The sequence below is a fragment of the Phyllobates terribilis genome, unplaced genomic scaffold (genome assembly GCF_046119375.1).
Source record: "Phyllobates terribilis strain yellow unplaced genomic scaffold, ASM4611937v1 Scaffold_11__3_contigs__length_659146591, whole genome shotgun sequence".
Classification (NCBI taxonomy): Eukaryota; Metazoa; Chordata; class Amphibia; order Anura; family Dendrobatidae; genus Phyllobates; species Phyllobates terribilis.
Genome location: NW_027362771.1, coordinates 200,152,304 through 200,173,052, shown reverse-complemented (window position 1 = coordinate 200,173,052; position 20,749 = coordinate 200,152,304). Strand labels below are relative to the sequence as shown.

At 42.7% G+C, this 20,749-nt stretch overlaps 1 protein-coding gene across 2 annotated transcripts; it reads right to left on the bottom strand.

Moving 5' to 3' along the window:
• Nucleotides 1-459: 459 nt before the first annotated feature.
• On the bottom strand, nucleotides 460-19,422 carry SMIM30 (small integral membrane protein 30). 2 transcript variants are annotated; one of them, XM_073650708.1, is made up of 3 exons: nucleotides 19,268-19,414; nucleotides 19,117-19,171; nucleotides 460-808 (listed from the first exon to the last, which is right to left on the bottom strand). In XM_073650708.1, the coding sequence occupies exon 3, from the start codon at nucleotides 781-783 to the stop codon at nucleotides 598-600; it is 186 nt and encodes a 61-aa protein (XP_073506809.1). In that variant the 5' UTR covers nucleotides 784-808; nucleotides 19,117-19,171; nucleotides 19,268-19,414; the 3' UTR covers nucleotides 460-597. The 2 variants fall into 2 exon arrangements, with proteins under 2 accessions (XP_073506809.1, XP_073506808.1); XM_073650707.1 differs by lacking the exon at nucleotides 19,117-19,171 and having other exon boundaries at nucleotides 19,268-19,422.
• Between the last annotated feature and the right edge of the window lie 1,327 nt (nucleotides 19,423-20,749).

Below are 20,749 nucleotides of genomic sequence, written 5' to 3'. Positions count from 1 at the left end.
TGTCTTCTTTAATACTATGACATCACAGGCCTTGCACAAGCTCAGGATCTGTGCCTAGATCATCACTTATATGTACCAGTTGTATTATACAGATAGTAATTACCCTACTCTAAGGGATCCTGCACACAAGCTTATAAACCGGACAAGTGCTATCCGATTTTTTTATCGGATGGCACACTGACCCAGGTTATTCAATGAGACAGTGCAGATGGATGATTTTTTTCACTGACAGAATCTGGCTGAAAAACAGGCAAAAAAAACTGGAGAAAAAAAAAAATGAGAAGGGAGGCAAATGCAATAATGAGTCTGGCAATAACCATCTATCCAGTTTTAAACACCACAAGTAGTTAAACTTCATGTTCAATGTTCAAGGGAGCTTTGTAATAAAGCATGTTATGGTAAATGCTGCACATTCTAATACCTTTCAGGGTTTAGAAAAGAAGGATACAAAATAGCGCATTTTATGGTATAACGCATTTAATATTCATATCAGAAAGAGAGATATGACTTTATTTGCGTCGGCAACTCATTTACAAAAAAAGAAGAAAGACTGCTTCCAAACAATAATTGTATAAACTGAAAATACAATACAAATTCTTAGTAGTGCCGTTCTCGATTTCTAGCGTAGTACCCCAAACAAGCGCAAAATCCAATGGCCACAATAACCACTCCAAGCAGCATTGCTATTGCATCGCCTTCATCCATGGCTTCCACACCGGGAAGCAGGAAAATAAGTGATATAAGCACCGATAAGAGATTCCACTCTCGTCCAGGGAAAGCCATTTAGTCCTGAATGAGAAGGTTGTTTCTGCAGAAAAGGAATTGGAAAGTAAGGTTATTCTTTGTACACAATGCTAACAGATACATATGGCTACATTTTATCACCTAGCTGTAGAAAAACATAGCTGCTTTCTTTAAAGGGGATCGATCACATGATTTATACTACCCAAACTATGGCAGCATGAATTAGAGACCAGCTCCCTCATTAACAACATTGCCTTAGTCTTTCAAAGGAAATGATGGGGCTCAGGGACAAGCTGTTTAGGAAGACTAGTCGCAGAGGCAGGCTCTTACTGGCTTCTCCCCACTCCACTCTAGATTGACAGATCTCTCCCTATACACACTCAGGGTAAGACCTGTCAATCAAGCAGAATGGGGTGGGGCGAAGCCATCAGGAACCTGCCTCGTGACTGGTCTTCCTAGTTACGTAGTCCCCAGCCCCCCCAGCTAAAGTCACTGTTTACATCCGTCCAGTGCAGGATCTGAATACAACTGGGTAGGTGTGCCAAGTGGTTAGGGCTAGGACATCAATATCACAAAACCTAAACAAATCCTTTAAGGTTTGGTGTAATATACACACACAATTATATCTGAAGCAATAAACTCATTTATAACCAACACTTCTATTAGGAATTTTACATTTCAGTGTCAGTCTTTGATTTCTTCAGCCCATTTTTATCTAGAGCAAAATATACCACCTTCACTTTTAATTTAATACATTTAATTACACTTTAATCTTTTCGTATTACGCACACAGGACTTCTCATCAATAAGGTCTAATAGGTTATTTGTGAATTCAACCAAATAAAGTAGACTTCTAGTGGCAAGTGAATGGCTCCTAATGCCACATTCATACTATCAGTATTTGGTCAGTATTTTACATCAGCATTTGTAAGCCGAAATCAGGAGTGGAACAGTCAGAGGAAAAGTATAATAGAAACACGTCACCACTTCTGTATTTATCACCCTCTCCTGGTTTTGGCTTGATGTAAAAGTGGTGACCAAATACTCACCGTGTGAACTACTGTATACGTTGGGCTACAAGTGTGACCCAAAGAGAAAATTTATACTCTTCAACAATGAAATTGCAGCAACAAAAAAAGCCGGAGAATGAAAATCACAAGTTCAATAGAAATGTTACCGTAATAATATGTAAACGATCAAAAAATGAAAACAAAATATTTCGATTTATTCGTTATTGAGAGTGAGTGCCATGTGCAGAAATACAAGCACTTACAGCCACGGGTATTATCCAGTTAAATGCTGCTGTCAAGCAAGTTAAAAAGTAAAAAAAAACAACGTTTAAAAAAAAAAAAAAAAAAAAAATTTTTATATATATATATATATATATATATATATATATATATATATATATATATATATATATATATATATATATATATATATATATATATATATATATATATATATATATATATATAACAAAAAACACAAGTTCAATTCAGCCCCCTGTTGCCCCATTGAAAAAAAAAAATACATATACTTGGTATCGCTGCATTCAGAAGTGTCCAATCTATTAAAATATAAACTAAATTAATCAGATTGGTAAACGGCGTAACGAGAAAAAAAAATAAAAAAATCAAAGTGCAAGAATTTTTTTGGTCGCTGCAACACTGCAATAAAGGGGCGCAAAAAATAAGCCTTCACCTAGTCCCAGATCACAAAAAAATGGCAAGCTACGGGTCTCGGAAAATGGCAATATAAGCAAATTTCTTTTCTCTTATAAATATCGGATTTATTTTTCACCACTTAAATAAAAAAAATAACCCATACATGTTTGGTATTTGCGTCCTTGTACTGACCTGGAGAATCATATCCCCAGGTCAGTTTGAGCATTTAGTGAACATGGTAAATAAAACCCCCAAAAAACAATTGCTTTTTTTTTTTTCAATTTCACAGCACTTGGAATTTTTTTTCCGGTTTTCCAGTACGCTGTTTGGTAAAAATCAATGGCATTCAAAAGTACAACTCATCCCACAAAAAATAAGTCCTCATACGGCTATATTGACGGAAAAATAAAAAAGTTATGGCTCTTGGAAGAAAGGGATCAGAAATCGAAAGCGCAAAAATGGAAAATCGCAAGGTCATGAAGGGCTTAATGATGGTTTAAGGAGCACTTAGTGTACCTGAAATGAAGGCTAGAGGGGTTTGGCTACTGTACATTATGCCAGTATTAACTGGGAATAAGACTGCTGTAACGATTCTTCGTGAAGGCCTCTGCAAGTGAAATCAGATGTCACATACTAAGCGTAAGGTTTCAGACAGTGGTCACACAACCACAAGAAGATTGCAGTTGCACAACACTGGGCTATGAGCCAGACATTCAGTTTCAGGTGTCCTACGGACTTTACACTACCAGTATCATGGTGCAGTGCCAGAACGCAATGGATGTCTATCCTCTTCACCGATGAGTCCCGCTTTTGTCTTGGACACAATGGAAGCCAGAGATTGGCATTGACACCACATGGGCAAGGCCATTAAGTGAGAGAGCTTCACGAAAGTGTCCCAGGAGCCATTTTTCAACACGCTAGGCCACATTATTGCTTATGCAGCCTACGTGGCCTAAATATGGTACGATTGCTTGCAACATCTCCAAACTTGTTCCACATTATGAAAATTTGGGATGTCATTGGCCAGCAATTGCAACGAGCGCAGTTAGCAGATGATCTTGATGGTTTGCATGCCCAAGTGCAATCAGCATGTCAGAATATTCCTCAAACAACCATTAAAAGGGTTGTCTGGGACTTCAATATTGATGGCATATCCTTAGGAATTTCAATGTTGAGGAGAGGAGTGTAGATAAACCACACCTCCTAAAAATAAAAGTTTTTCATGTGTATCATTTAGGCGTATGTCTACATTTTATACATCTTAATGAAAATCAGCAGATCTGGAAGACGAAAAATCTGGTTTTAGTCTGGAAAATTCAAATCTGGTATGTGTCACTCCTTTGGCTTGCCTTTATGTATCCCAGTGCTTATCAAAGCTACCCCATACATAATAGTGTTGGAAGAACAGTTCGGCTAGCTCTCCCAACTTCTCCATACACACTTGTGCTCACTCTCCAAGCCGCCAGAGTTGCTTCCAGATGCCTCTGGCGGCTTGGCTCTCGATGAAGAAAATGATCAGCAGTTTGAAATTGGACATGATGGATCCCTATCTCCTCTGACATAATTTAGCAGGGGAAAGTCAGGAGGGTCCCATAGACATTAGACCCTCAGCCTATATAGCCCTGTTTTACCCAGCATTAACCTAATATATATGGGGGCATTCAGGCTGTTTTTTCTTCTTCTTTTAATTGAACTTGCGTTACATTAATAGTAAATTTAGATCCATACCTTTTAAATTTATTTTGAAAAAAACATTAAAGGGAATCTGTCTGCAGGTTTTTGCTACGTAATCTGAAGATAGCATGAGGTAAGGGTTAAAACACAGATTTCAGAGTGCCTTGTTTTAGTGCCAGTAGTTTATTACTGTGACAAGATGGTTGCGTGAGCCTTGGTCCAAAATGTTCCCTCCTGTGATGGGCACCTCACTGTCTATACATATTGTACATTGAGAGCCGGGCGGGGTTAGCTTTCTCAGCTCTGCTTCACTGATAAATCGATAAGCTCTGTTTGTGTGAGAACGGCTGCACCCAGTAAACTATGTGATACATCGTTGGATTCAACTTCTCTTTGCCTTTGTCAGGCTGCTTTCAGATGAGGTACCAAAGATCCCCATTAAATTGAAAAGACAAATTGGTCACTTTTTTTTTTGCAAAACTCTAAATACTTCTCCCCTTAAAACAAATAGTCATGCCACACAAAATAGTTAATAATTAACATCCCATATTTTTTATATAATACTGGCATCAATTTTATGAGTAGCTTTTTTATGGGATATCAGATTTTATAGGTTTAGCAACAATTTTTCAAGTGACTTCCAGTATTTTTTTTCTTAAGGGTTGATTCAGTTCTTAAGTACCTTTGAGAAACCGAAACATTAAAAGCCTTGTAAAAATAACCCCACTTTAAAGAGCACACCCATTATAAGTATTCATAATAGTATTTAGGAAGTTTGTTGACCCTTCAGGTGCTTCCCATGAACTAACACCAAAGGAGAAAGAGAAAAAAAAAAAAAAGGCGTAAGCCAGGTTGAAATTCCATTTGACCTGGAAGGCATCCACTACGTGAGGGTTTTCCCTTGGGTTTAAGGAACAGAACTTTTTTAACTTGCTGTTCTGGCTGGTTGCAAAGAGGTTGATCTCTGTATAACCCCACATAGCCACTAAATGATTGAATTCTAAACTGTTTAGCGACCACTCCCCCCTGTAACAGTGGTGTGCGGCTCAGGAAATCTGCCCTGGAGTTGTCCTTCCCCTTGATATGAAGAGCGGACAACGACAGGACTTTCCACTCTGCTAGCGTAAAGCTCCACCCTGCAATATGCATTAGGGTTTTTTAGCAAGATCCCCCCCTGGTGGTTTATATACGCCACCGTGACTTGATTGTCGAAGAGTATTTTTACGTGGTGGCCTTGTAAGAGGGGTAACAGACTGACTAGTTCGTTCTCTACGTTCTGCACGAAGTTCCCACATGTTTGAGGAGCCTATTTTTTCCGACTCCAACCATGTTCCCTGGATCAGGTGGTTGTCCAGATGCGCCCCCCATCCCTTGGGGCTGGCGTCTGTAGTGACTACCCTGGTGATATAGGGAACTCAGGGTACACCCTCCCAGACCGTGTCCACCAATGGAGTATCACTTTCTGAGGGAGCGTCAGTTTGCCTTCTAAATATCCCTGGAGGGAACTTTCGTTTTCTAGGACGTTCCATTGCAACTCCCTTGCGTGGAACTGGGCCAAATTTACTGCCGGGATACAGGAGGTGGGGGAACCTAACAGCGACATTTATTTTCTGAGTGTCATTACTGGATTTGCTATTGCCACCGAAACCAGGTCTTTTACTTTTTCCTTTTTCTGGTCGGGTAGGCGACACTCTTGTCGAATAGAGTCCAGTGTGAGGCCTAAAAAGATTTGAGTCCTCTGTGGGTGTAACCTTGATTTTCCTAGGTTTAAACACCATCCTAAGTTTTCCAAGATGGTGCATATATGTTTCACTTGACTCAGAAAATGACCATATGAACTTCCAACTATTAGGAAATAGTCTAGGTAGGAGATAACTAGCCTGTCTTTTTCCCTGAGGTGGGTCATAACATCAGCTATCAGTTTTGTAAATATGCGGGGTGCCACTGCTAGGCCAAAGGGGAGGGCCCTGTATTGAAAGTGACAGATGACCCCCTATACTGTTATTGCCACTCTTAAGATATTTTTGAAAATTGCATGTATTGGCACATGGTAATGTGTCCCTTAGATCTAGGGCGACCATGTAACACCAGGGAAAGAGCAATCTTATCGTTTTTACTGATTCCATCTTGAACGAAGGGATATTCAAGAATTTGTTCAGGCTTTTCAGGTTGATTATCATCCTGTATGTGCAGTCCATTTTTTTTTTTTTTACAAGGAATAGGGGGAATGGGGGGGGGGGGGAGGGGGGAAGTAAAAGGCTTTACCCCCTTTCCTCCGGTGGTACTTCTTATCAGATTGAGGATCCAAGTGCTGGTGGAAATCCTTTCCCAGGCTGGAAGGAAGAGAGAAAGCCCCCCCCCCCACCTGGGGTAAAGAATAACTTTGGGGGTTTTCTACTTTCTTAGGAGAAACCGTCAAACAAGAATCCTTTGCCCTTCCTGGAACGATCATTCCAACTAGTTTGTTCTGTGGCCGTCTCCTTCGGTTAAATCTCTTTTTCCGAAAAAAATACTTGAACGATAAAAAGGGCGGGTTTAGGGAATTCCTTTTTATTGTCCCCCGCCTTCTCAGGGATAGTATCCAGAGTAGAGCCAAATAAGTAATCTCCTTCACAAGAAAGAGAGCACAATTTTCCTTTTGTTTGCACTTCAACCAGACCGCTCTACGGCCTGTGTTAGATAGGGCTGCTGACCTGGCTGTCAATCTAACCAAATCCGCAGAGGCATCGGAAAAGAAGGTTGCTGCTCCTTTCAAGACCGGGAGTGTGGCCAAGATGGAGTCTCGGGGTGCATTGTCCTTTAACCTATCTAACCAAATCATGAGTGATCTGGCACCGCCCCCACCAATGACTCCCAGGTACCTTTAAGAAAGGTGTCGACTTTCCTGTCCAGGGGATCTTTTAGTAACCCTGCATCCTCGAAGGGAAGATCTCTTTGAAGCCTTGGACACCGCCACATCCAACTTCAGGGCTTTATTCCAAGATGCGGTAGCTCCCTCTTCAAAGAGGTATTTCCTTTTGAAGGAAGATGGAAGGGGACCCTTTTCTCAGGTTTTTCCCACTCCTTTTTGATGAGCCCCTGTACCTTGTCAGTAATATGGAATGTATTATGTTTTTTTCCGGTCTAAAGTCCCAAACATTATGTTTTGAACTGATATTTTTGCTTTCTGGTTAACTAAACCCATTGTGGACCGGAATGCTTTAACCAAATTGTCAACCTTTCCAAGGGAAAACAATGGCTTGTGCCCGAGTCACTATCGGATCAGGATAACTCGTTGGAATTACTTAAAATGCCCGTGTCTGAATCTGAACCTGATACCGTGGGTGGCGTTTTGGATCTGCGGCTATGAGATACTTCCCCTGAGTGAGATATAGATCTCAGCGATTTTTCCACTTCCGTTCAAATGAGGGATTTTAAATTAGAGGCAAAGTTCGGAGTTCCCTCCGAAATGGTCTCCGCAATACAGGACTGGCATAATTTCCTAGACCAATCCCAAGCCAGCCCCTGTTCACATGGAGCACACACTCTGTGTTTCGATTTCTCTGTACACATTTTAGGGGGATCCTAATGTGGGGGAAGGAGAGAGAAAGAGGGAGAGAGAAAGAAAGCAGACATAAGGGGTCAGCAGACATAAGGGGTACGGAATGGGAGGCAGAATGTTATTCGACATCTCTCCTCTGGAGATCGCGGAATCTTCAATCCTGCTTGAGCTGTGCCGGCTGGATCTTGAATCCCTGGTGCTGCGTACTCCAGTCCGCCCGCCACTCCTGTCCTGGGGTGACCATTGTTTCTCCTGAGGGCGCCTCTGACGCCGGGGCTGGAGACGCTGCGGCTGCTCTAGCTCCGATTGCTGCTGCAGCTGTGGCATGGTATGCTGCTGTTGCGGTGGGAAGGGCTGCTATGTGTCCATGATTACACAATGTGCACCTGCCTGGCCGGTGATCCATCCTTAAGTACCATTATGCCTGGGAGATCAGCCAGCCGGCGTTTGCCCTGCAGATTACGGTAGCTCCCCCGGAAGTGACATCACGGGTGAGAAGGTCCCGGTGCACGTCATCAGGGCGCGACCTCCGAATTAGCCACTTACGGTCGCGCCCTGTGACATTGTCTCCGGGATGCGTGGCTGCGGTGCAGGTGCTGCAAACCTTCTCACGCCCGACGGTTGAGACCCCATCGGGCCCCTCCGCGGCGCTTCCAGTATCCTCGGCACCGACCGCAGCAATGACTTTGCCCTGCCCTAATCGACCGGCCCAGGCCTGGGTAACCTTTTTCCATCTTCCTTTTCTTTCTTGGCAGCCGCAGAGCAAGAAGGGTCACGGTCAAGGTCAGGTAACCACTGATGCAGAGAGAGGCGCTGTCCTTTTTATCTTAAAGGTTTCCTGTCTTTGAAGGGTGGATCCCCTCTCTCCCGTTGGTGCGGTCATGGGTGACAAAAAACAAAAAACGAACACTGCATGCCCGAGTTTATATTCGGATCGCACTCTGCCATGCAAGTCAATGTGTGCGTGGAAACCATTAGACTGAACTCGGATGGCATCGTATTTACTCCATCTTTTCCTCATCCTAGAGAATCGGAACACAGTATGATCACACTCTAATCATACCCCTTGTCATAGTGTAATCAGCATAATTGACCCGATATACAGTAATACATGTTCGTCTGCAATAGCTAAGGACTAGACATCAATATAAAAGTCCCCAACAACCTTTTTAACTGTATTCTGTATGTCAGGTCGTTATGGACACAATGATTTTAAACATGTAAAGTTTATTTTTATCACTTTTTACAATAAAATCCAAAAAATAAAAGTTTTTGTTTGCTGCCATATTTTAACCCCTTCATGACATCCTCCGTACATGTACGTTGATGCGGGAGGTGCATTCCCACAAACTACCGTACATGTACGGCGTGACGATCACGCAGTCTCACACGGAGCGCCAGCGCTATATGAGAGCGTACACCCTGCGGCAACGGCCACGATCAGTGCGAGTGCGGATCGTGGGCGTATAACCTCTCTGATGCCTCTGTCAATATTGACAGCAAAACGATTGACTCTCTGCTCTGATCGGCACAATGCGATCGCAGTCGCTAAAGATGGTTGTAGTGTCACCCAGGTATGGTGGCCAGTAAACTTCTACTCAAAGTGGGAGCTGACACACCTGCTTACTGTCTGCGATGCACATATCTAATGCCTTGCAATGCAAAAGCATAGCAGAGTATTAGATCAGCGATCAGGGCAGGGAAAGTTGATGTCCCATCCAGAGTAAAAAAAAGTTTTTTTTTTTTTTAAATTGTAGCATAAAAAAAAATAAAAAATATGAATCCAATAAATAGGTATATTTATGTAAAAACAGAAACAAACAAATAAAGTACATTTTGGTATTGCTACATCCGGAAAACAGCATGGTAAAAAACTATGCTTTTTCATCACCCGCTGAACAAAAAGTGGAATAAAACGCAATCAAAAAGTCGAATGTAAATAAAAACTGTATCACTGAAAATGTCATCTCGTTTTGCAAAAAACAAGCTGCCATACAGCTCTATCAGTGGAAAAATAAAAAAGCTATAGCTCTCAGAATAAAGCGATGAAAAAATAATAATTTTTTTCCATAAAATAGCTTTTATTGTATAACAGGGCCAAAACATAAAATAATAATATAAAATGTGGTATCGCTGTAATCATACTGACCCCAAGAATAAAGCTGCCTTTACCATACAGTGAACAGCATAAAAAAAACAATTCCTGAATTGCTGGTTTTTGTTCATTTTGCCTCCCAAAAATGGAAATAGAAAGCAATCAAAAAATGTTATGTGACCGAAAATGATAGCAATAAAAAAAGTCAACTTGTCCTGAAAAAAACATGCCCTCACTTGACTGTCAGCAGAAATATGGAAAAATTATAAATCTCAAAATATGACAATGCAAAAACTGTTATGCAAAAAAAAAAAAAAGCGTCTTTTAGTGTGTTAGCAGCCACACATAAACCGATACAAATCTGGTATTACTGTAATCGCACCGACCCGAAGAATAATCTTAAACCAATTCGTGACCTGCTGTTTATTTGTTCATTTGGCCTCCCTAAGATCGCATTAAGGCTCGGCTCACATTTCTCCTGCGCTCTATGCTGAGAGCTTCCACCAGGGTTTTCATGTAAATCTCTGAAATATGTGATTCAGACTGAATTCCCGGTGGAAGATTCCTTGGCCTATAATCCGGCAGTGTCTGTCTTTTTAAGCGTGCATAAAAGCACGGTCAGCCACAGTTTTGTGCACCTCTGAAAATAAGGATACTGCAGAACAGAGGCCAGACTGAGTCCAGAGTAACTCTGCTGCCTCATTATAGTGAATGGAGTCCTTGGGTTTTCATCTGAATCACATCATTTGGAGATTTAGATGGAAACCCCCATATAAGTGCTCAGTGTAGAGTTCAGGATAAATCTGATCCAAAATGCTATGTAAAATGTTCCCAATAAAAGCTTCAATTCAATCCACAAAAAAGCAAGTTCCCACTCAGGTGCATCATTTGTCAATGGAAATATAGGGGGCTTCCACATTACTGGCAGAACAAAGGCTCTGGAAAAGCCCTATGGCTCCTCACCCCTCAAAAGAAATCCAGTGAATTCTGTACTCCCCAATCAAAATGCCCCTCTCTCTACTGAACCCCAGAGTGTGCCTAAACCGCAGTTAGCATCCACGTTTGGCAATTCTGTAGCGATAATAGCCTGCCTAATTTACGGAATCCATGTCTCAAGAAGAACGAGCTGGGCACAATGTATGGTCACTACAACATACTAGGTATTACAATGGCAGATTTGCAATTTTCACTTAGCAACATCCACTGCTGCTTGTTTTTGGAAAAGATCCATGGAGTCAAAATTGTCACTACACCTCTAAATAAATTGCCATAGGGGTGTAATTTCCAAAAAGGTGTCAGTTGAGGTGGGAGAATTCTGCTTCTCTGGCACTTAGGGGCTCTGTATATGGAGTCCGCAAACTATTCTACAATAATTTGTTCTAAAAGAGTTAAATAGCCCTCCGTCCCTCCCTAGTCTCATCGTGTGGTTAAGCAGTACTGTACATATGGGGTAATGCCACGTTCTGCAGAAATTGTGTGAAAAATTTTGGTGCTATTTTTACCCATTTCCCCATGTGACAATGTAATTTCTGAGGCTAAAACAATTTTTTTCTGGTAAAAATGTAATTAATTTTTCTTCACCGCCCAAGGTATAAAATTTCTATGACATACCTGTGATGTCAACATGCTCACTGCACCCCTAGATGAATTCATTGAGAGATGTAGTTTGTAAAATGAGGTCACTTATGGGGGTTAGGGGAGTCTGTTGTTCTGGCACCTCAGGAAGTCTGCCAATGTGACATGGCACCCTCAAACCATACCAGTAAAATCTGTACTACAATATGGCGCTCCTTCCCTTCTGAGGTTTGCACTGTGCCTCAAAAGTAGTTTTGGACCACATAGGAGGTATTGGCGTACTTAGGAAAAATTGTGTAACATTTTGTGGTCCATTTTCTTCTATTATCCCTTTTGAAAATTAAAAACTTGGGGCCAAAGCAACATTTTAATGGGAAAAAATTGTAATTTTCCATTTACTTAGTCCAGTGTTATACAATGCTGTGAATTACCTGAGGGTTAAAAATGCTCACTAAACTGCTAGATGAATTCCTCAAGAGGTGCAGTTTATAAAATAGGGTAACTTGTGTTGCTGTTTTGGCATGCCAGGGTCTCTTCAACTGTGACATGGCATCTGCAATCTTTTCCAGCAAAAATTGCGCTCCAGAATTCAATTGGCGCTCCTTCCCTTTTGAGCCCTGCCGTGTGCCCAAACAGTAGTTTTCCACCACATATGGGTATCTGTGTACTTCGGAGAAATTGTATAGTCCATTTTCTCTTGTTACCCTTGTGAAAATGAAAAATTTAGGGCAAAAGGAACATGTTTGTGGGAAAAATGTATTTTTTTATTTTCATGGCTCAACATTATAAAATTCTTTAAAGCAACTGTGGGTTCTAGGTCCTCACCACCCCTCTAGATAAATTCTTTGGAGGGGCGTAGTTCCAAAAAAATGGGGTCAATTGTGGGGGTTTCCACCGTTTAGGCACATCAGAGGCTCTGCAAACACGACAGTGTCCGAAATCTATTCCAGCAAGTTGTGCATTCCAAAAGTCAAATGGCGCACCTTTTCTTTCAGAGCCCTGCACCCAAACAGTAGTTTTCCTCCACATATGAGATATTTTCGTACTTAGGAGAAGTTGCACAACAAATTTTACGATTCATTTTCTCCCGTTACCGTTGTAAAAATGCAAAATTTGGGGCTAAATTAACATTTTTATGGGAATAATTTAAATGTTAATTTTTTCCTTCTATATTCTATTAATTCCTGTGAAACACCCGAAGGATTAATAAACTTCTTGAATGTGGTTTTGAGCACTTTGAGGCGTGCAGTTTTTAAAATGTTGTCACTTTTGGGTATTTTCTGTCATATATGCCCCTTAAAATCACTTCAAGTGTGATGTGGAAAAAACGGTTTTGTAAATTTTGTTGAAAAAATGAGAAATTGCTGATCAACTTTTAACCCCTCTGACAAAAAATATTATGTATAAAAAATGATGCAGATGTAAAGTAGACATGTGGTAAATGTTATTTATTAACTATTTTGTACAGCATGACTAACTGATTTAGCCCCTTTCTGACGTGGGGCGTAATAATATGTATCTGCGCCCTGGGCCTATTGGACAAGATACGTATTATTACGCCCTGGTAATCGCGCCCGCACAGAGGCGCCGCTCACAGCATTTCCAGTGCAGGCACCGGTAAGAGCGCGACTCTTACCTTCTATCCGGCGTCCCGCGCTGTGTATGCCAGGTCTGGATATTTGGTATGGTGACCCAGTGTCGTCATGACGACATCCGGTTCAGCAGGCATCAGCATGTTAGGTAGATTGTGCACTAAGCACAATCTAACTTGTGTGTGCAGGGGCTGCAGCCTGCACAGCATAGGGGATGATGCTTCATCCTTATGCTGAGCAAGCGATCAGCGTGCAAAAAATGAAAGTCCCATAGTGTGACAAAGTGTAAAAGTTAAAAAAAAAAGTCTCAGAAAGTGAAAATAATATTTAAAAAAAGTGAAAAAATAATCCAAAAAAATAAAAATATACTGTATCCATAAATAAATATTATAATGAAAAAGAACAATAAAAGTACACATATTTGGTATCGCCGGGTCCGTAACGACCTGACCTATAAAACTGTGCCACTAGTTAACCCCTTCAGTGAACACGGTAAAAAAATAAATCTAAAACTAAGCAAAAAACTATGCTTTATCATCATACCGCGAAACAAAAAATGGAATAAAACAAGATCAAAAAGACGAATCTAAATAAAAATGGTACAGCTGAAAACGTCATCTTGTCCTGCAAAAAACAAGAATAAAGCGATGCAAAAAAAATAATTTTCTCTAAAAAAATATTTTTTATTGTGTAAAAGCACCAAAACAAAGAAACGATATAAATGTGATACTGCTGTAAACGCACCGACCTGAAGATTAACGCTGCCTTGTCAATTTTACCATACGCGGAACAGCATAAAAAAAAAAATTCCTGAATTGTTGTTTTTGGTTTATTCTGCCTCCCAAAAATCGGAATAGAAAGCGATCAAAAAATGTCACGTGCCCGAAAATGGTACCAAGAAAAACGTCAACTTGTCCCGCAAAAAAAGCAAACCCTTACTTGACTGTCGGCAGAAATATGGAAAAATAATAGCTCTCAAAATATGGCGATGCAAAAACTAGTCTTTGCAAAAAAAAAAGTGTTTTTTAGTGTGTGACAGCTGTCAACCATAAAAAACTTAAATGAATCTGGCATCGCTGTAATCGCACCGAACTGAAGAATGAAGTCGTCTAATCACTTAGGCTATGTGCCCACGATGCAGAAATGAAGCAGAAAATTTCTGCAGCATTTCTGCATCTCCCTGGCAGAAAAAACGCATGCAGATTGTGCATGCGTTTTTCCTGCAGAATACATGCGGATCCACATGCAGATTCACATGCGTTTCCGCATGCAGATTGACAAGCGCTTTCCAGGCGATAGCATCACTTGGAAAGTGCTTGACAACTAGGTCACACTGTATAAATCCATGCAAACGGCATGGATTTATACAGTGTGAACCGTAAAAATTCAAACAAATAAAGCTATACTCACCCCAGAGGCCCCGGTGTGTGCAGCAGCGCTCGTTCCTGTCTGGTTCCTGGATGCCGGCATATCGCGAGACAGAGCGGTGAAGGGCCTGCGGTCACATGACTGTGACGTCACCGCAGGTCCTCAAGCGATGCCGGCATTCAGAGAGAAGCCGCCGGAAAGGTGAGTATAAACTTTATTTGTTATTTTATTCTTTTTTTACAGGTACAATGGTACCCAGGTCTGGATGAGAGTCTCCTCTCCTCCAGAACTGGGTACCATCCGCACATAGAGACGCATAGAAGCCGCTTGTACAAATGTACAGTCGCGGTTTCTATGCGTCTCAATGCAAGTCAATGGCGGGAGTTCCGCTGCGCTTCCGCAGAATTAAATGACATGCTGCGGATTTTTGTACGCAGCATAAACGCTGCGGAAAAATCCGCAGCATGTGCATAGAACATGCGGAATCCCCTTGGGGACCATGGGGTGCGGATTACCTAGCGTTTCACAAGCGTTTATGCTGCGGAAATTCCGCAGCATAAACGCTTGAAAAACGCTACGTGGGCACCCAGCCTTATACCGCACGAGGAACGGTGTAAAAAAATAAATGCTAGGGTTGGGGCTAGGATTTTTTCAAAAGTAAAGAAAAAAAATGACGACAATATGGTGACTAGTGTTGAGCGCAAGTGCTCGCTACTTGAGTTTGCGTTGGGTGCTTGGGTATGCACCGAGTATCGCGGGTGCTCAAGTGACATGCTCGAGTCCCCGCCCCGCATGTTTCACGGTTGTCAGACACCCAAAAAAAAAACCATGTGGGGATCCCTTAAGACTAATGACAACATTCAATATGATGACCTAATGTTATCAAATCCTGTGTCGTACCTCTGGGTTCAAAATGTTCACTATACCCCTTGATAAAATCCTTAAGGGTTCTAGTTTCCAAAATGTGGCCACTTGTGGGAGGTTTCCACTGTTTAGGCACATCAGGGGCTCTCCAAACGTGACATGGTGTCCGCTCTTGATTCCAGGCAATTTTGCGTTCAAAAAGTAACACAGTCGTCCTTCCCTTCTGAACCCTGCTGTGCGCCCAAACAGTTGTTTTTCCCCACATATGGGGTATCGGCGTACTCCTGAGAAATTGCACAACAAATTGCATGGTACAATTTCTCCGGTTACCCTTATGAAAATGCAAAATTGGGGGCTGAAAACATGTATATTACTTACCGGTTAAGTGTTTTTTCGGAACCCATGACGGCACAACGAGAGAGGAGATCCGCCCTTCAAGGACAGGAAACCTTCAAGATAAAAAGGGCAGCGCCTCTCTCCACCTCAGTGGATTACAGAGCATGAGAGGACACTCCAGTTAGAGTAAATAAATCTTATTAACTATATACAAATTTCACCCATGTGAATACTTCAATACCCACCAACCGGAAGGTGATCACCATAGTAACAGGGAGGGAATGTAAAGGTGCCATCAGGGCTTCCGAAAAAAAACACATTACCGGTAAGTAATATACGTGTTTTTCTGTCACCCATGACGGCACAACGAGAGAATTACAGAGAACTAGGTATGTAAGGGAGGGACCACAGCCTGCAGAACCCTTCTCCCAAACCAGAGGAGGCGGAAAGGTCAAGCCTACAGTGATTATAGAAAGTGGACGGAGATGACCATGTGGCCACCTTACATATTTGCTCAATGGGCACGTCCGCTCTTTCTGCCCAGGAAACTGCCATGGCCCTTGTAGAGTGGGCCTTCAGATTGTCAGGAGGATCTCTACCTGACACCGTATAGGCCATCATGATGGCTTCCCGGATCCACCTTGATAGAGTGCCTTTTGAGACCTTCGTCCCTTTCTGGGAGCCCTGAAAGGAGAAATTTTTCCTCCTTGCTATTTTTTGGTTCAGGACAGAAGGATGGTAGGGCTATCTCCTGAGACATGTGAAACTTAGATACAATTTTAGGTAGGAAAGCAGGGTCTGGTCTCAAAACTACCCTATTGTCTAGAATTAAGGTAAAAGGTGGATCTGCAGATCGAGCCTGTAACTCAATAACCCTCCGTGCTGATGTCAAGGCCACAAGAAGTATTGTTTTTAGGGTAAGTAACTTTATAGACCCTGAGCTAAGGGGCTCAAAGAGAGAATTTGTTAATGCGTTTAGCACTAAGTTCAAATCCCAAGAAGGGACCCTTATTATAGGGGCTGGTTTGGCTCCACTGCATGCCCTCACAAACCTGGAAATCCATTTGTTACCGGCCAGATTATGATTATACAAGGCCCCTAAGGCAGAGATTTGGACCTTTAGGGTGCTAACCGCTAGGACTTTTTCCAGCCCTTTCTGAAGAAATTCCAAAATGGCCTTTACGGGAACCGCCCCCCCCACAGGGAGAATCCCGCAGATGACAATAATTTCTTCCAGGTTCTACCGTAAATCCTAGTAGTGATTGGTTTCCTGCTACCTAGAAGAGTAGTAACTAGATTCGATGAGAATCCCTGACCTTCTAGCAATGACCTCTCAAGTTCCAGGCTGCTAAGTGCAATCCTTTCACCTGAGGACGGAATATAGGACCTTGAGCAAGAAGGTCGGGAATCTCTGGAAGAATCCAGGGGTTCGTGATTGACATGCTTCTCAGCCAAAAGAACCATGGTCTCTTGGGCCAGAAGGGGGCTATAAGGACCACTCGTGCCTGATCCTCCCGGATCTTCCTCAACACTGCTGGAATTAGGCACGTTGGGGGGAAAGGCATAGGCCAGACTAAAATCCCATCTGCACTGGAAGGCGTCTACTACTAGAGGATTTTCTGTTTCCATCTTGAATGACGGAATGTTCAGGCCTCTCAAGTTGATAATCACTCTGTATGAGTTGTCCGGCTTCTTCACAAGAAATAAGGGGGAATAGAACCCTCTTCTTTCCTCTTGTGGTGATACCTCCCGATTATCATTGCGGAAAAATAAGCAGCACTACCAATTATTTTGCTTAAGTGCGGCGTTTTTGCCGCCATTGAATCGCTTAATATCCGCATGACTACATGTGCACATGCGGATATTAAGCGATTCAATGTGCGGATGGTAGCCGGGTCTGGAGAAGAGGAGACTCTCCTCCAGACCCGGGTACCATAGTACCTGTAAAAAAAAATAATAATTTCAAATAAAAAAAAAAAACATTATACTCACCTTCTGATGGCCCACTGATGTCGGCGGTGGCGTGACCCGTCACATGACTAAATGACATCATGGAAGGTCCTTTTACACCACCGCGGGCCACTGGAGAAGGAGACTGGGGGCCATCGGAAGGTGAGTATAATGCTTTTTTTTTTTTTTACCATTTTTATTCTTTTTTTTTAACTATAACTTGGTCACACTATATAAATCCATGCCGGTTGCATGGTTTTATATAGTGTGACCAAGTTGTCAAGCACTTTTCCAAGTGATGCTAAAATCGCTTGGAAAGCGCTTGACAACCCGCATGCAGAAATTGCATGAGAAAAACGCGGGACATCCGCTTGTCCCTGGCTGAAAAAAACGCATGTACAATCTGCATACGTTTTTTCTGCCAGGGAGATGCAGAAACACTCAGGAAAAATCCAGAGCATTTCTGCATCGTGGGCACATAGCCAAAGGCTGTGTGCCCACGATGCGTTTTTTAAGCATTTCCGCAGCGCCAAAAACGCTGCAGAAACGCTTAAAAAACGCATGGTAGAAGGCCTGCCATGTTCCCCAATGATAATCCGCATGTGCTGTGCACATGCTGCGGAAATTTCTGCTGCGGGTTATCATTGCGGAAAAAAACGCAGCACTACCAATTATTTTGCAGAAGTGCTGCGTTTTCGCCGCCATTGACTTGCATTAGATCGCATGGATTACGCATCACTGTATATGTAGATGCGCATTCCATGCGTTCTAATGTGCGGATGGTACCCAGGTCTAGAGAAGAGGAGACTCTCCTCCGGACCCGGGTACCATAGAAACTGTAAAAAAAAAAAAAAAAAAAGAATAAAATAAAAAATAAATATATGCTTACCTTCTGGTGGCCCCCGCTGCACTCGTCCTTGCTTGCCGGCAGTTTGCGATGGACTGAAGGACCTGCGCTGACGTCATAGTCATTTGACGGGTCACGCGACGCTGACGTCGGCAGGTCCTTCAGTGTACCGCTGCCGGCAAGGGAGAACGGAGGGAATCAAGATTGCGATGGCCATCAGAAGGTAAGTATATATTTATTTTTTTACCCTTCTTTCGGTCACACTATATAAATCCATGCTGTTTGCATGGATTCATATAGTGTGACCAAGTTGACAAGCACTTTCCAAGTGATGCTAAAATCGCCTGGAAAGCGCTTGTCAACCCGCATGCGGAAATGTCAGTGAATAACGCTCCATTTCCGCATGTCCCTGGCAGGAAAACGCATGTACAATCCGCATGCGTTTTTTCTGCCAGGGAGATGCAGAAACGCTCAGGAAAAATCCGGAGCATTTCTGCATCGTGGGCACATAGCCTAAGACAAGCTGAACATGTCTAGACAGCACATTACTACAAGTATAGAAATCACACCGGGGGAATCGTGACATGTCATGGTTAGTCACATGCAGTGGCGGCAGACTTATGGACAACCCCTTTAAGACAGCCATGCAGCAGCTACTCTGATGGGAAGACACTAAACAGGAATTAGAAGGACAAGACGAGAGTAATTTGGAGGTTTATGTAAAACAATATTTCTACATCTACTCTTTTATAGTTAATCCTATGGCAACACTGTGAACTACTAGATCTATTGCAGTGCGCAGTGATGTAATAATACCAGCACATGCCATGTCTATAACTAGAGGATAAAGTGAGGAGACCCACCTGTGTCAGTGAGGCCAGCAGCAGCCCCCTCCCATGTGCTCACAGGAACCAGCAGCTACAAGACAAGCAGCTTTGTTAGCACACTTGTGTCTGGCTGCTATCCACACAAATCCTATCACCTGTAGCCCAGCCTTGTAGAATGGAGCATTACCTGGAGAAGACCTGCTATAGGAAACTTATGTGGCAGCACAAACACCTTCGCGCAGCAGTTTCTTCCCTCATCCCAATCAGGAAGAGATTGCAGAAGGAAGTGACTTCTACTACAATTCCCATAATGCTTTGTGTGTAGGCAGCGGAGGGGTGCTGTGACGCTGCAGGGGAGGAGAGCTTCCCCTTGTCTGATGATGATTCATTGTTCTGTATATTAATAGCACTAGTCCTTGTATACAGGGTAATGCTGTCCTGGCCAAGCAATAATGTGCCTGCAGAGGGGGAGGCGGCGCAGAGTGGAGACAGCGCAGTCACCCTCCCTCTGTTGTGTTGGTGTGTGGAGCAAGGCTCTCCCCAGACACAGCTCCTGGCTGTCAGGTTCACATGACTGCAGCCATAGACGTATCACGTGTTTATCTTGTAATTTAGGGATTTGGAGAAGCAGAAATAGTGTTTTCATGCAGTTCTGGGACATGAATAGCTGAGAAGCTTACTGCTGCGGTCATTAGGGTACTTGTATAGGAGACCTATGAGCAGTAGAAGGTTACTGTGGATTAGGCCTCATTCAGACGTTAGGTTTTTTTTGCGCAGGAGAAAATCGGACAGATTATTTCGATCAGAGTATGGTCCAAGTGTTATCCGATTTTTTTTTTTTTAAAAAACATTTCTCCATTCTGACAGGCCATGAAAATCGGATGTCATCCAAGTGCAGTCCGATTATTTCACAGACCCGTTGACTCGCATAACTGTTCTTGAGCCGACCCTCAGATCAAAATCAGACATAGCTCCGATATTTTCCACGGACCACTCGGTTCAAAGAAATAATTAACATGTAAATGGCCAATAGACTATCGCAGGTATGAATGCTATCTGTGAAAATCACGGCTCGCTCTCATACGTGAAAATCTGACATTTGAATGAGGCCTAAGCTGCATGTTACTTCCTCTGCATGGCAAAGATTGACAGGTGCAGCAATAGGCTGGGGATGACCTGCGACAGTGGTTACAGCACAGGTCGCATGGCCAAAAATCACTCTCTGCTGCTGCCCTGCAGCGTAATGTGTTTGAACCCTCAGGGTACTGAGACAATTATGTTGCAAAAAGTCTGATCTAGTTTTATTTTTTGCAACTTGTCTCATTACCTTGCATTCTTTCTGCATCTTTGTGGAGGGGGGATTCATTTGTATTCTTGTCATAAAAGCGCAAATATGAATGAACCAGAAACAGCGTCCACACTTCCGGGGTCAGAGGAGCTCAAATCATCTCCTGCCCCGACTTGCAGTGGCGTACTTACATTGCTGACATCCCTGCGCAAGGTCACCTTATTACACTGCAAAAGCGAGAAGATGCCAGAAGCAGGTAAGCCCTCATAGAGCCGAACATATGGTGGCTTTTCTATAGTCAGTGGGGAGGGCTCAGTATAGAGAGTGAGGGCGCGGCATGGGGGCAGTGTAGAGAGTGAGGGCGCGGTATGGGGACAGTGT

Coding starts and splice junctions, on each gene's coding strand:
- SMIM30 (XM_073650707.1), bottom strand. CDS start 783: ATGGCTTTCCCTGGACGAGAGTGGAATCTCTTATCGGTGCTTATATCA.